Source organism: Xiphias gladius, chromosome 12, assembly GCF_016859285.1.
Source record: "Xiphias gladius isolate SHS-SW01 ecotype Sanya breed wild chromosome 12, ASM1685928v1, whole genome shotgun sequence".
NCBI classification, from domain to species: Eukaryota; Metazoa; Chordata; class Actinopteri; order Istiophoriformes; family Xiphiidae; genus Xiphias; species Xiphias gladius.
Window position 1 is genome coordinate 8,978,207 of NC_053411.1, and position 12,286 is coordinate 8,990,492.

A 12,286-nucleotide genomic window follows, 5' to 3' on the forward strand; every position below is an offset into this window, starting at 1 on the left:
AAATGCATGCCATGCATTTTAATAGTTGTTGAAAACATGGAAATTAGTGGGGGGGTGATGTGTGCTTTAGAGCTAAGCACTTACCAAAGGATTCTGTAGATTTAAAAATATAGAGAGAAGAAAGACAGCATAAGAATATGATTATATTCTTTAGGTAAGTTGAGTTAACAAGGTTTCTTTAATGCTCTATCAAATCTAGGTGAATCAAAGTCGCACATTAGAAATAAGGGTTAATTCTACACAGTTCTGTTGAAAACAAGTCAGCAAGGAAGTAAGGTTAACAAGACGAATTAACAAAGGAAAGCTGTGAAATCTGTGAAGACAGGTGGTCAAACATACAAGACTTAAAATTTACAAATAGTTGTGCTAATGTGTTGCTGTTAGCTGCCACATAAAGCTGAAAGCTATGATTTATGTAACATTTTTAGAAAATAGAATAATCTCTCTGTATTGAGATATTGAAATCAAACTTGGAATATTTAGGTGAATGGGTATATTAGGGTATGTCACAGGCAAGTAAAAACAAAGATGGCATCTACACATTAAAGCAGGGGCTGTAAGTTCAAAGAATCAAGGGGTAAGGGAAAAGCCTTATGAAGATTTACACACTACTGTGGCTGATTAGTGTCTAAAATTAAATGTTTTCTTTAACCTAAAGAAAGTTCTTATACAAAGCAAATATTTATTCAAAGGAGTTCTAAGGATCCCTCTTTTGAAAGTAAAATTTAAAAAAATGCAGATGGATGATTAATTTACTTTTCTGCATGTCTCCTAGTTTAAAATCATGTGCACTCTTTTGCAGATTTTAATGAAGCCAAATGTTGAATATTAATTGTTAAAAAAAAAAAAAAAAAGACATAAGAAATGAAGACAATGGATCCAAAAAATACTGCACCAATGCAGTTGGAAAGAAAATCAACACAAAACAGCAAAAGAAGTCATTGTAAAAAGTCACAGCAGTGAGCAATGAGGGCAGAAGTTAGGGCAGAAGCCAGCAAACACACAGGGGAAACAATCCCAACAGCCCATGACAACACTGGAAGACAAAGGGAGACAAACATACAGACAACACACACCGGGGCATACAGAGCATAGAGGACAGGAAATAGTAGAAACAATGCCATTACCTACAAAATTAAAAGCCAAATGAGAAGTTAAATTATGAGAGGAAGGAGAGGATGAAAGAACAGAGACAACAGGGAGAGCAGATCAGATAGAGGAAAACAAGAAAGAAGACTCCCTTTTGTAATTAAGTTTTCAACAGAGGAATCCTACCTGATCTGAGCTGTTTAATGCGTCCATTGTTGTTGGTGGTGTTGACAGGGAGGAAGTCTTTGAACCAGGAGATGTCTGGGTCAGGGTTGCCACTGGCAGCACAGAGCATGGTGGCAGTGCGTGTTCGCTCCACCACTTTCAACTGTGGGCCCATGTCTATGGTGGGGAAACCAGGGGGCAGCTGGTCCTCTGGAAATAGATGAGAGACAATGTAGTAGAGGTAAGACTGAGCAAGTCAGTGTTCCTCCTCAAATCATGTGTTAGTGAGGAGGGAGAGCCAATGGAATTAGTCATAGAACTGCAGTATAACAGAACTAATGAAAGCTAAAGCAAACAGGAGAGAAACAATGGGAATTATGTACAATTTTTGGCCATTGTACAAAGTGTGTAACAGCAAAGAGAAATTAGAGTGCCATAATAGGTGTTTTGTGTTACAGTAATAACTCTGTCAATAAGGCAACCATTTCTAAAGCAATTTACATTAAAAATTCCTTTCCCTACCCAAATTTGGTGTTGAACTGGACATAACAATAACCAAAAGTAATTCACTTCTTTGTAGGAGCCCTTTGGCAGCAATTACAGCTAAGAGCCTTTTTGGGTAAGTCTCTGCAAGCTTTGCACACCTGGATTTGGGCAGTTTATCCCATTATTTCTGGCAGATCTTCTCAAGCTCCATCAGATTAATTAAGAAGCATCTGTGAACTGCCATCTTCAGCTCTCTCCAAAGATGTTCTATGGGGTTTAAATCTGGGTTTTCCAGTGTTGTCTTGGCTGTATGCATGGGTTCATTGTCGTGCATAAAGCTGAAGTTTCACCCTCGGTTTGCATTCACTCCAGAGCAGGTTTTCTTTCAAGGACTTATCTGAATTTGGCTGCATTCATCCTTTCTTCACTTATGATGAGTGTAAGTGCTTCTGAGAAGCACCCCCATTGCATGATGTTGCCACCAACATGCTTCATCGTACGGATTCTATTAGCCAGGTGATGAGCAGTGCCTGGTGTTTGTCAGATATGGTGTTTGGCGTTCTGCCCAAAAGGTTCAGTTTTTGTTTCATCAAACCAAAGAATATATTTGCTCATGCTCTAAGTCCCTTAAATGCTGTTTGGCATACTCCAAGTGAGCTGCCATATACCTCTTACTCAAAGTGGCTTCCGTCTAGACAATCTACCATAAAGTAGGATAAAAGCGTCTAATGAATGAGTAAATGTAAAATATGTCAATTCAACTGAATTTGCCACAGGTGGAAAGCAAATGGTCTTAATACTTTTGTAGATGAGAGATTTTAGTTTTTGATTTTCAATAAATTTGCAAAAATTTTGAAAAAACATGTTTTTACTTTTTCACAATGGGTTGAGAGTAGACTGATGGGCAAAAATTTCAATTTAATTGATTTAAAATGAAATCTACAACAGACAGTGCAAAAAGTGAAGGGGTCTGAATACTTTTTGAAGCCAGTGTATAGGGATATATGTTTATTTATTTTCTTACGGAGTTAGATGACAAAATACCCTGCTCTCATGTCTGTCCTTTTAAATAGGAAGCTAGCTGGTTAGCGTAACTTAGCATTAAGGCTGGAAGCAGGGAAACAGCTAGCTAGTATGGATTAAACAAACAAAATGTAACTGGCTAATTGGAAAGCTTTAGAGATGCTGGTAGCTTAGCCGTCACCCTCTGTGCCAAATCTTTATGCAAAGCTAAGTTGACTATCTCCTGGGGCTAGCTTCATATTATACAGACAGATGAGTGCAATATTGATCTTCTCATCTTACTCTTGCTAAGAAAGCAAATAAGCATATTTTCTTCCTTTTAATAACAGAAAGGAAGGAACGATAGCTACATTAGCTACACAGGTATTCAGGAGAGGTAGAGCTTTGATGTTCTTTGATGATGGCAGGTGGCTTTGCTGTGTTGTATAAGCTGTCCTCTTCCTGCCTGTGTCTCAACTTACTAACTGAACAGGGGCGGGCTTCGTCTTGCTGCTGTTTGAGATGTGAAAGAGGATAACTCACATTGCTCTTTGCTCCAAAAATGTTCTTTTAGCAAAACAAAGAAAAATCAAAGCCTAGAGCAACTTTGTCGAAAGCTCATTGCTCTGAACAGGAAGTATTTTTAGCTTGCAGTAAGTAATGATCATTGAGAGGGTGCAGAGTGGAATATTCCATACACCATAAGATCCCAATATGCAAAATGTCTGCCGCTGTGCAATTTTAGCTAAGTTTTAATCTCCAAAACAAGACCTGCTTATTCTGAATGCCAATTAGGTTTATGTGCACCTTTAAATATTTCTTTCCCTGCTGTGATATGGCTAATTAGTCTCTTCCGTTGCTCTAGTAAACGGCACCTTTTTGGAAACACTTTCTTCATTAAATTTTCATGAGGAGACATCAGTCTGGAAACAGCTTTGAGATGCCATTGACTGCGCCCAGCCAAACAACAATCATGGCCACCGTCCAACAATGCTTTTGGGTATCTGGCATGTGAAACCACCTCAATGGATAAATCTTCTCAGAAATAAACTGTTTTACAAATGAGTGACTTCAGACTGAACTGCAAAACTTTCTGATGCAACTCTGTGTCCCTGCCTCAACTGAAGTGTTTTGACAGTGATGGAAGTGTATTGTTGCATGTTTTAAAACAGCCAATTATACAGAAACACTCTCTTAAGCTTTCAGAAATTGGTTTTATGTATTCCAGTCCTCTATAATGCATACTTTCAAGACAGGTTTTTTTCTTGGCAGATGTGTGCTGTTAGTTATAGAGTACATCTTGGCCCATGCATCCTTATACTGTATAGTTCATCACTGTAAGACCTTGGCATTGTGTGAAGTATATTATGTCTTTTATTATCTTTATCCCTTTTACTGGCCATTAAGGTAATGAGAGATGCTCATGCTTTACTCTTGCTAAAAGTTTGTAGGTGGCTGGCACTATGTTTGTTTGCTTCACATAAAATTGATTGCTGCTCATTAAAACAATAACCACTTTGTAATTTCACCCCGGCCACACAGTGGCCATGTTAAGCAGGAGGGCAGAACAAATTCTTGAATAGAACCTTTAGAAATGACCCAAATGCCTCTTTTTTTTTTCTATTTGTAAACTTATTATTCTCACCACTGTTCATATCTTAGCTGTGTTCTCATGGTTCTGGATATAGTATATTCTTTAATTTTGGATGTTAATGTGATAGGCTTCAAGAGATGGTGGTTATGCAAATGAATGATTAAATCTGTTTATAGTGTGAAAAAAAGTGCAAATGTGCACTCAAAAGTATACGGTAATCATCATTCAAAAGAATGTGAATTTCATTTTTTGTATGCTTTTAGCATTTACACATACATTTGAAGAGTGCTCAGATATTCACACCTACAATATGTGACACTCTTTTAATATTTAGTGACAAAGCGCATTTCTCGGAAACACTGCATGAAGACCATGCATGAATAACAGCACAGGAAACAGAAAAAAGGTTGATGTTGTTAACAACTTATCTTTTATAAAGGCACCACGTTAACAACTATCAAGAAATGAAGGAACAGTCTAATGTGAGAAACTTCACTTTCAAAGGTGCTCATTCAAATGGAGGAAGACGGGGGGAGGGGATAGGAGTTAATTGTACAAGGTAGCTCCTGTCCAAGCTCCCTTCAGACCGTTCAAGGTTGAACAGACAATTAGTCGATTCTGCAGTGAGTCAAAAGTATACCTGATCAAACACAATAGCCAGAAGCAAGCTTAGAAGCATGGATGTGTGTTGAATATAGTAATTGGATGTGACAAGAAAAAGCAACTCATGTGAAATTGCAATGTATTATGAAACAAAGTACTGAAGAGATCATAATTTAGCTGTCTTTTAAGAAGTCAAAATTGTTATCATGCTGCAATATGAAATACCCCTGGTTAGTCAACTCTAAGGAGAAAAGAAGAGGGGGTGGGAGAACATTCATTTTAAATTGTAAATGGTTTAGCCTAGGTCAACATGATAGCTTTTCAAAATCAGGATTCTGCATAATTTTAGGGCAGTAAAACCATAGTATTTATGTCTGGTTTACATTAACCACAGTATTAATCACTAAAATTGTGAAAAAAAAGATATAAGAATGAGACTGGGTCAAATGTACAAAAGGTACTTTAACCAAACCCATCTTCCCCCTCCTATAGAATGTGTGTGTTACATGATGCTAGCCCAAAATTCCAGTGCAGGCAGCTGATATGACTCCAGGCAGCGCATTTAAAATTAATGATCTGTTACAAAGGTTTCTGGCCTTTTGAATGCATTCTTGCTTAGCTCAGAAATGTAATTTACAGCTACTTACAGATGAATACTCATGCTCATCTAGAATGGCCACAAAGTCATGACATCAACCGTGAGGTATCTAAAAGCTTTGACTTTGACGTTCTCAAGCTTCTTGCAGCTCTCAGCTAAACCCTAATTTAATTCAGAGAGTGAATTAGTATTGTGGTAATAAATTAAGGGAAGGAAATTTAACACATTTGCTAGCTTGTGCTGTGATTAACAGATCACATTAACAGAGCTGCTGCAGCATTTTCCTTAGAAGGGCAGGAGACCAAAAATAAATCAGATTAATCACAATTTAATTTGAGCCACAACATGTTTGTAAGTTTTTGGAGAAGTTGGGTTATTGACAAAATGTTATAAGTAAAGAGTGAAATAATTAATCAACCAGGGGCCAAGTGGCTAGCAGTTTTCCCCAAGTGCTATGTTATGGGGTTGGTTTTCGACTTGTGGTTACATAAATTATCAGCAAACTAATTCATCATTACATAAGGAACTCTGAGCTGCATTCTAATAGGATTGGAAATTGGAAAAGTTTGGTGTGCTTGTCAAACATTTGTTTTTAAATGTGTGTGTTGCTGTAAGCTGTATGGCTTGTAAATGCAGGGCCAAGCTACCCCTTTACAATATTTGAAAGTCAAAGCTGAAAGGTCAAATTAAAAGGAAAAAAAAAAACAGGTTTTACAGATTTCCCCCACTTTCTTATTCTACCTCGCTGAGAACTGCAATCTCAAGGGCAGTCTAAGACAAGGGCAGTTTCAGCTCTACAGACCCATACTGTATATTCAACAATGGATCTACACACTAAATGAGATGGAAGGGAGAGAAATGCTGAAGTCACCTTCTAGAGAAGTGCTGAGCACTGGTGCTTGATATAAAAAGACTCCCAATGACAATTTGCACACATTAGCCACTACCAGGCTATCAGGCCATATGAGTGTGTGGTGCCAAGTATGGGAAGAGTATAAAGAGGGTATTGGCTCAAAAAGTACCTCAGTGAGCAGATTTTTGCTGAAGACATAAGGCCACTGGATGTAAACTCAACCCATTAGCAGATTGTATCTATTGATCACTCATACAAAATACGAGCAAAAGTGAAATCAAATTTGCCGTGTATGACAGTAGCCATTTCAGTTTCTAAAATGTTACTTAAATGCGGCATAAATTCAGCACAATTTGTCATCACACTGCATTTGCTAACAGTGTACATACACACTCACACCCTCTGTTCAAAGTAAACTTCTCACCTGCTGTAGTGTAGTGATTTGAGCAACAAACTCAAGTAATGCCCTCCTTGTTTAGGCTCTAATTAAATAAGCCTAATTGAGTCTCAACAGATAAAGTTACAATTCAATTGTGATCAGTTACCGTTGACATTTTTGCTCAGTTAGTGCTGCACCAAGGTACTTGTGTGTATGTGCAGTCTGAGGTGATGTTTACAAGGTATTACAGGACTAATGCAGTTACATCTGTGGAGTGGAATCCATTAGAAAGATGGGGGGGGCAGACAGTAAAATTAAGGCAAGGATGTTTGCTTGAATGTGACATATGCTCAAATGTAGACAGCTGTGTGACACTGGCTCCCGACATCCAAATTAAAAGCCTGTTTGTTTCTCCTGCGTAGCACCTACACAGGGTCAACAGAAACATAATCATGCCTCTGTTGTCGATCTCTTTTGTTTGGTGAATGATAAATTGTAGACACAGCACTGGTTTTCAACAAAGCAATTTTGCAGTGAGGTGGTGTTGCCAGATATTGATACTCTGTCAACACTGTATGTACTTAAGCTAACAGCTTCACAGCTTTAAATAGAGTGGATTTGACAGTTTATCCGTAATATATATGTTGATTTTTACGAAGTGGGCTGTTTGGATTTTAAAAATTCCCACAAAACATTCTAAAAATAAAGATATTCTTCAATTTGAAGTTAACACAAAAGCAACATAATGGTCAGAAAAGTAAGTGTAAATCTGATTATTGGGTCTTATTGATTTAGGCGAGCCTTTAGATGCTGTTTTATGTCACTGAAATCACATTTGGCTCCCAAATGATTTAATAACTACAAAAAAATTTTGTTGTACGGGATTTTCCAATTGAAGCCATAAAAACATAAACCTTTCTGGTCACATTCTGGCTTTAATTCTGTGGTTGCTGCACAAAGATTGGATTTGGTCTTACCCTTTTCTTCCCAAGCGGAACAATGCTTTTCACCCTGCGGTTGAGGTTATTCTTCAGGGAAAATCCCTGCAGGCCATAATAAGATATATTTGTTAGACGTATTTGAGTGGATACAATCTCTTCAAAGAGGCTGTCACAGGTCACTTGTGGTGGCAGTGTAGTAGAGAAAAGTGTGTGTCAAGACGTATTGTTGTTTTGGAATCCCTACTCAGCCAAAGATTCTGGATTATGGAAGTGTGGGAATTTGAGGGAGATGTCTTATAGTATGACACTCTTACATTTTACCCTTCTTTTTCCTCTGCTTTAAAGATTATTTTGCCCAGTTTAGGAATCAATCTGATCCCACTACCCCTCCCCAGATAAGATTTCAGCCAGCACAAATAAAAGAGCCTCAAAACATTACCCATGGAGTGTGACAGCATGTGCTTATTTTTCTCTGCAGCCTGAGCCAAAGCCATTTTTTCCCACCACACCGTAGCATATAATTTGAAGTTGAGGGACAATGATTAAAGCTCTTTCCATGCTCAAAAATCCAATAGAAGTGAGAAAGAAGATAGGAGAATTTTGCAGGGTTAGGGTGCTAATCATGTTAATCATACAGCACTCTTACCGCTCACAAGGACATCATTTGGAATTGACTTGTTTCATGGCTTGCTAATGCATTAGCTGGCCTAGACCAAATTGGGACTTGGTGTTTTATAAAGTAGTAAGAGGTGATTAATAAGGAAATGATTTCCATGCTAACAATTTAAGGTGAAGGATGAAAGACTTAAAGGAGTAATGTATTCAGTTAGGTCCATAAGTATCTGGACAGTGACACCATTTTCGTAATCTTGCCTCTGTATACCATTATGATGAATTTGAAACAAAGACATGAAGATGTGATTGAAGTGTAGACTTTCAGCATTATTTCAAGGGGCTTAACAAAAATATCACATTAACCATTTTGGAGCCATTTTTATACATAGTACCTCCTTTCCAGAGGATCAAAAGTAATTGGACAATTGACTGACATGAAGTTACATGGCCAGGTGTGGCCTGTTTCCTTATTATATCACGAAAAATGATAAAAGTCTGGAGTTTATTCCAAGTGTTGAATTTGAATTTGGTAGGTGTTTATGGGAATTCTCAATATACGGTCCCAAGAGCCGTCGATGCAAATGAAGGAGGCCATCATTAGGCTGAAAAAAACAAGAAAAACCTATCAGATAGCAGAAACTTTAGGAGTGGCCAAATCAACAATCTGGTACATTCTTAAAAAGCAGGAATGCACTGGTGAGCTCGGCAACACCAAAAGGCCTGGAAGACCACAGAAGACAGCTGAAGTAGATGATCACAGAATTCTTTCCTTGGTGTATCATTGGCAAAGTCTACAATCCAGAGACTCTTTCATGAATGTAAATACAGAGGGTTTACCACAAGGTGCAAACCACTGGTAACACTAGAGAAAGAAAGAAAGACCATTAGACTTTGCCAGAAAAGACCTAAAATAGCCTGCTCAGTTCTGGAACAAGATTCTTTGGACAGATGAAACCAATTTTAACTTGTATCAGAGTGATGGGAAGACAAAAGTATGGAGAAGGGAAGGTACAGCTCCGGATCCGAAGCATACCACATCATCTGTCAAACATGGTGGAGGTAGTGTTATGGCATAAGCATGTATGGCTGCCAATGGAACAGGGTCATTGGTGTGTATTTTTTGATGTGACTGCTGATAGAAGTAGCAGGATGAACTGAAGTTTATACGGCTACACTATCTGCTCAGACTCAGCCAAATGCTGCAAAACTGAAGGTGCTTCAAAATACAGATGGAAAATGACCCAAATATACTGCTGAAGCACCCCAAGAACTTTTCCAGGCAAAGACGTGGAATATTCTTCAATGGCCAAGTCAGTCACCTGACCTCAGCCCAATTGATCATGCTTTTCACTTACTGAAGACAAAAATGAGGGCAGAAAGACCCGCAAACAAGCAGCAACTGAAGGAGGCTGCAATAAAGGCCTGGCAAAGCATCTCAACGGAGGAAACTCCATGGGTTCCAGACTTCAGGCGGTCATTGACTGCAAAGGATTTTCATCCATGTATTGAAAAATAATAATCCTTATATTTATAGTCACATTGGTTTGTATTTTTACTTTCTAGCCTCTGAAAATGAGGGACTATGTATAAAAATGTCTAGAATTCCTAAATGGTTAATCCAATATCTTTGTTAAACCCGTTGAATTATAGCTCAAAGTCTAAAATTCAATCACATCTCGCAGGCTTCGTTTCAAATCCATTGTGGTGGTGTACAGAGGCAAAATTGAAGAAAATTGTGTCACTGTCCAAATACATATGGACCGTACTGTACACACAGTATTCACTTGACAGTAGACCAGAAATTGGGGTTATAATGAGTTCATCTTTTGTGCAGGGATCGCATTAAGTGTCCTCATGAACATTTGGTCTTTGTGGCAAAAACGTTTCTTACTCTTATTTTCGAAAGGAGTTTGTTGATTTGGAGCACATTAGCACGGAAACATTGTCCGGTATAATTTGTTTACAGTTCTCTAAAAAATTTGTTGCAGGCCTAGTTAATACATCTGTTCAGAGACAACCTGAATCCTCTTTAACAAAGTGTTTGTTCAGCTCCTTTTTTCCTTTGGCGTGGGAGAGGGAACTGTTAATTATGCTTTTGTTTTCACACAAACAAAATTACTCAACCAAATGTAAGAGCTCTTGATTAACAGAAGCAGGGAGTAATTCCATTTTGTGCCAATTCTATGACGGCATCTGTTCGATTTTTATCTTTCTCTCTCTCTAATGTTTTGCACTTACACCCACATAATTGTTGATTTTGTTTCTCTACTAACAAGGTATGCCTTACGCTGTGTCAAAACGGTGTACTTTGACAATCTAGCACCTATTGATTGACGGGTTTTAAATCTGAGCCCACCCTTTGCTTTATCAGCTAACTGCAGCCTGGTTAAACTATCTCAAACTTGGACTCAGAGTTGCTTTTCTCAACAGTCCATCCATCATCCTGCCCATAAACTTTTGCAGAGGTAAAACTTGCCTCCATATTAATTTTCTGAACATGGGACTAGGACATTTTAATATTTTGTCTAGGTTTTATCTCTTTTTTCCGATTTTCACTGAAAAAACAGACTTTTGATGGTATTGATATTAATTGACTTGTTCTAGTAAAAAGTGTTATATTCTTTTTACTCTTAATTTAGTTTCCACTTATGATACTGCTTCACACAGAAGCTACGTAGACCCAGACCATGATTAGATGCAAGGCTTTTTGATGACTACCACTGCATACATGCCTTGACATTGTTGTTAGCATATAGATATCTCAGCACTGCCTTGGGTAGAATACTTGGAATAGTTAAAATACAAGTCAAGGTGATGACCCTTAACATTAAGGGCATAAAGTATCATTCATGGGTGGCAGGTAAAGACATTAAGAGAGCATCAAGTTAGACAAGCATGCAGAGTGTAAAAGCATGTGTATATAATTGCTGAGCAAAAAAAAAAAGGAAACCAAGAATTGATTTGTCTAAATTTTCCCTAAATGCCCTCAGAGAATCCAAACCCTGTATTTATCTCATTGATACATCCCAGTGCTGTTTGGCACATATGTTGTCCAGTCTAAATAAGATTAGGCTTTCCCCTTGAGCTTCCTTTGAGACAGATTTCTCAAATAAGCCTCCTGGCACCTGTAGTGGGTAGATATTGCTTAAGTAATCAAATAATGGAAAATATAATGCTTAGCACTTCCATCTAATAAAGCACACAGGCGAGTGTGGTGCGAGACCATGCTGAAGAGTCAACCCTCAAATTGTTTTAAAACATGGCCTGTATCTTGACTGATATCTGGGAAAAGACCCCTGAGGAGCTCAAATGTGAGAGTACGTCCCAATTATATGCCTGGAGCCACAGTTCTTTCTGTTCCAAGCCTTGGACAAACTGATTTGAGAAAATGTTAAGTGGCAAGGCATGACTGTCTCCCAATTCAGGTTTAAAAATGCATCTGTACTGGACCTGGAGCTCAGAGTTAAGCCTGTTGTATCCAGAAGAGTGCAGGAGAGTTCATATTTGCTATGGCCATGATCAATTTAATATCAACTGAGGATACAAATGTATGTTTTAATCTTCTTAGTAAAATCAATGAAGTGGGTAACTTGAAGAGAGGATGTCAGTGAATCACCTAATTTTTTCTATATGTCTTCATGTGTCTGTAGATTTACTGTTTGTTTCAAGACAATATTTTCACAGAGAAACGTTAGATATTTACAAACCATCTCATAGCTGTGCAGTTGTGTGATTTTAGGTGAAAAATAACAAGCAATACAGTCATCAAGGCTCTTCAAATCACTACAACACAGTCTACTCACACTAGCGCTTTTAGTAAAACCAGAACATCAGTGACATATTTTTTACAAAAGTGGCCCTGTATTACTGTACTTGCTGTAGTGAAAAAGGTGGTTCAGTTAAACCGCACAGTGAAAGTGCTGCGGGGCTGAGGAAAATATGCTTCAGTTTTGTTCATTAG

At 38.0% G+C, this 12,286-nt stretch overlaps 1 protein-coding gene across 15 annotated transcripts in view; it reads right to left on the bottom strand.

Annotated features, from left to right (window-relative positions):
- Nucleotides 1-12,286, bottom strand: part of LOC120797133 (receptor-type tyrosine-protein phosphatase delta-like) — a 132,152-nt gene that overhangs the window by 48,805 nt on the left and 71,061 nt on the right. For 14 of the 15 annotated variants that reach the window (XM_040140460.1, XM_040140455.1, XM_040140459.1 and 11 more), the window contains exon 5: nucleotides 1,276-1,464. In XM_040140460.1, the coding sequence (XP_039996394.1) occupies nucleotides 1,276-1,464 (189 nt within the window). Of the gene's footprint in view, nucleotides 1-84; nucleotides 91-1,275; nucleotides 1,465-12,286 lie in introns of those variants that run through there. The other variant, XM_040140461.1, reaches the window with a different exon arrangement.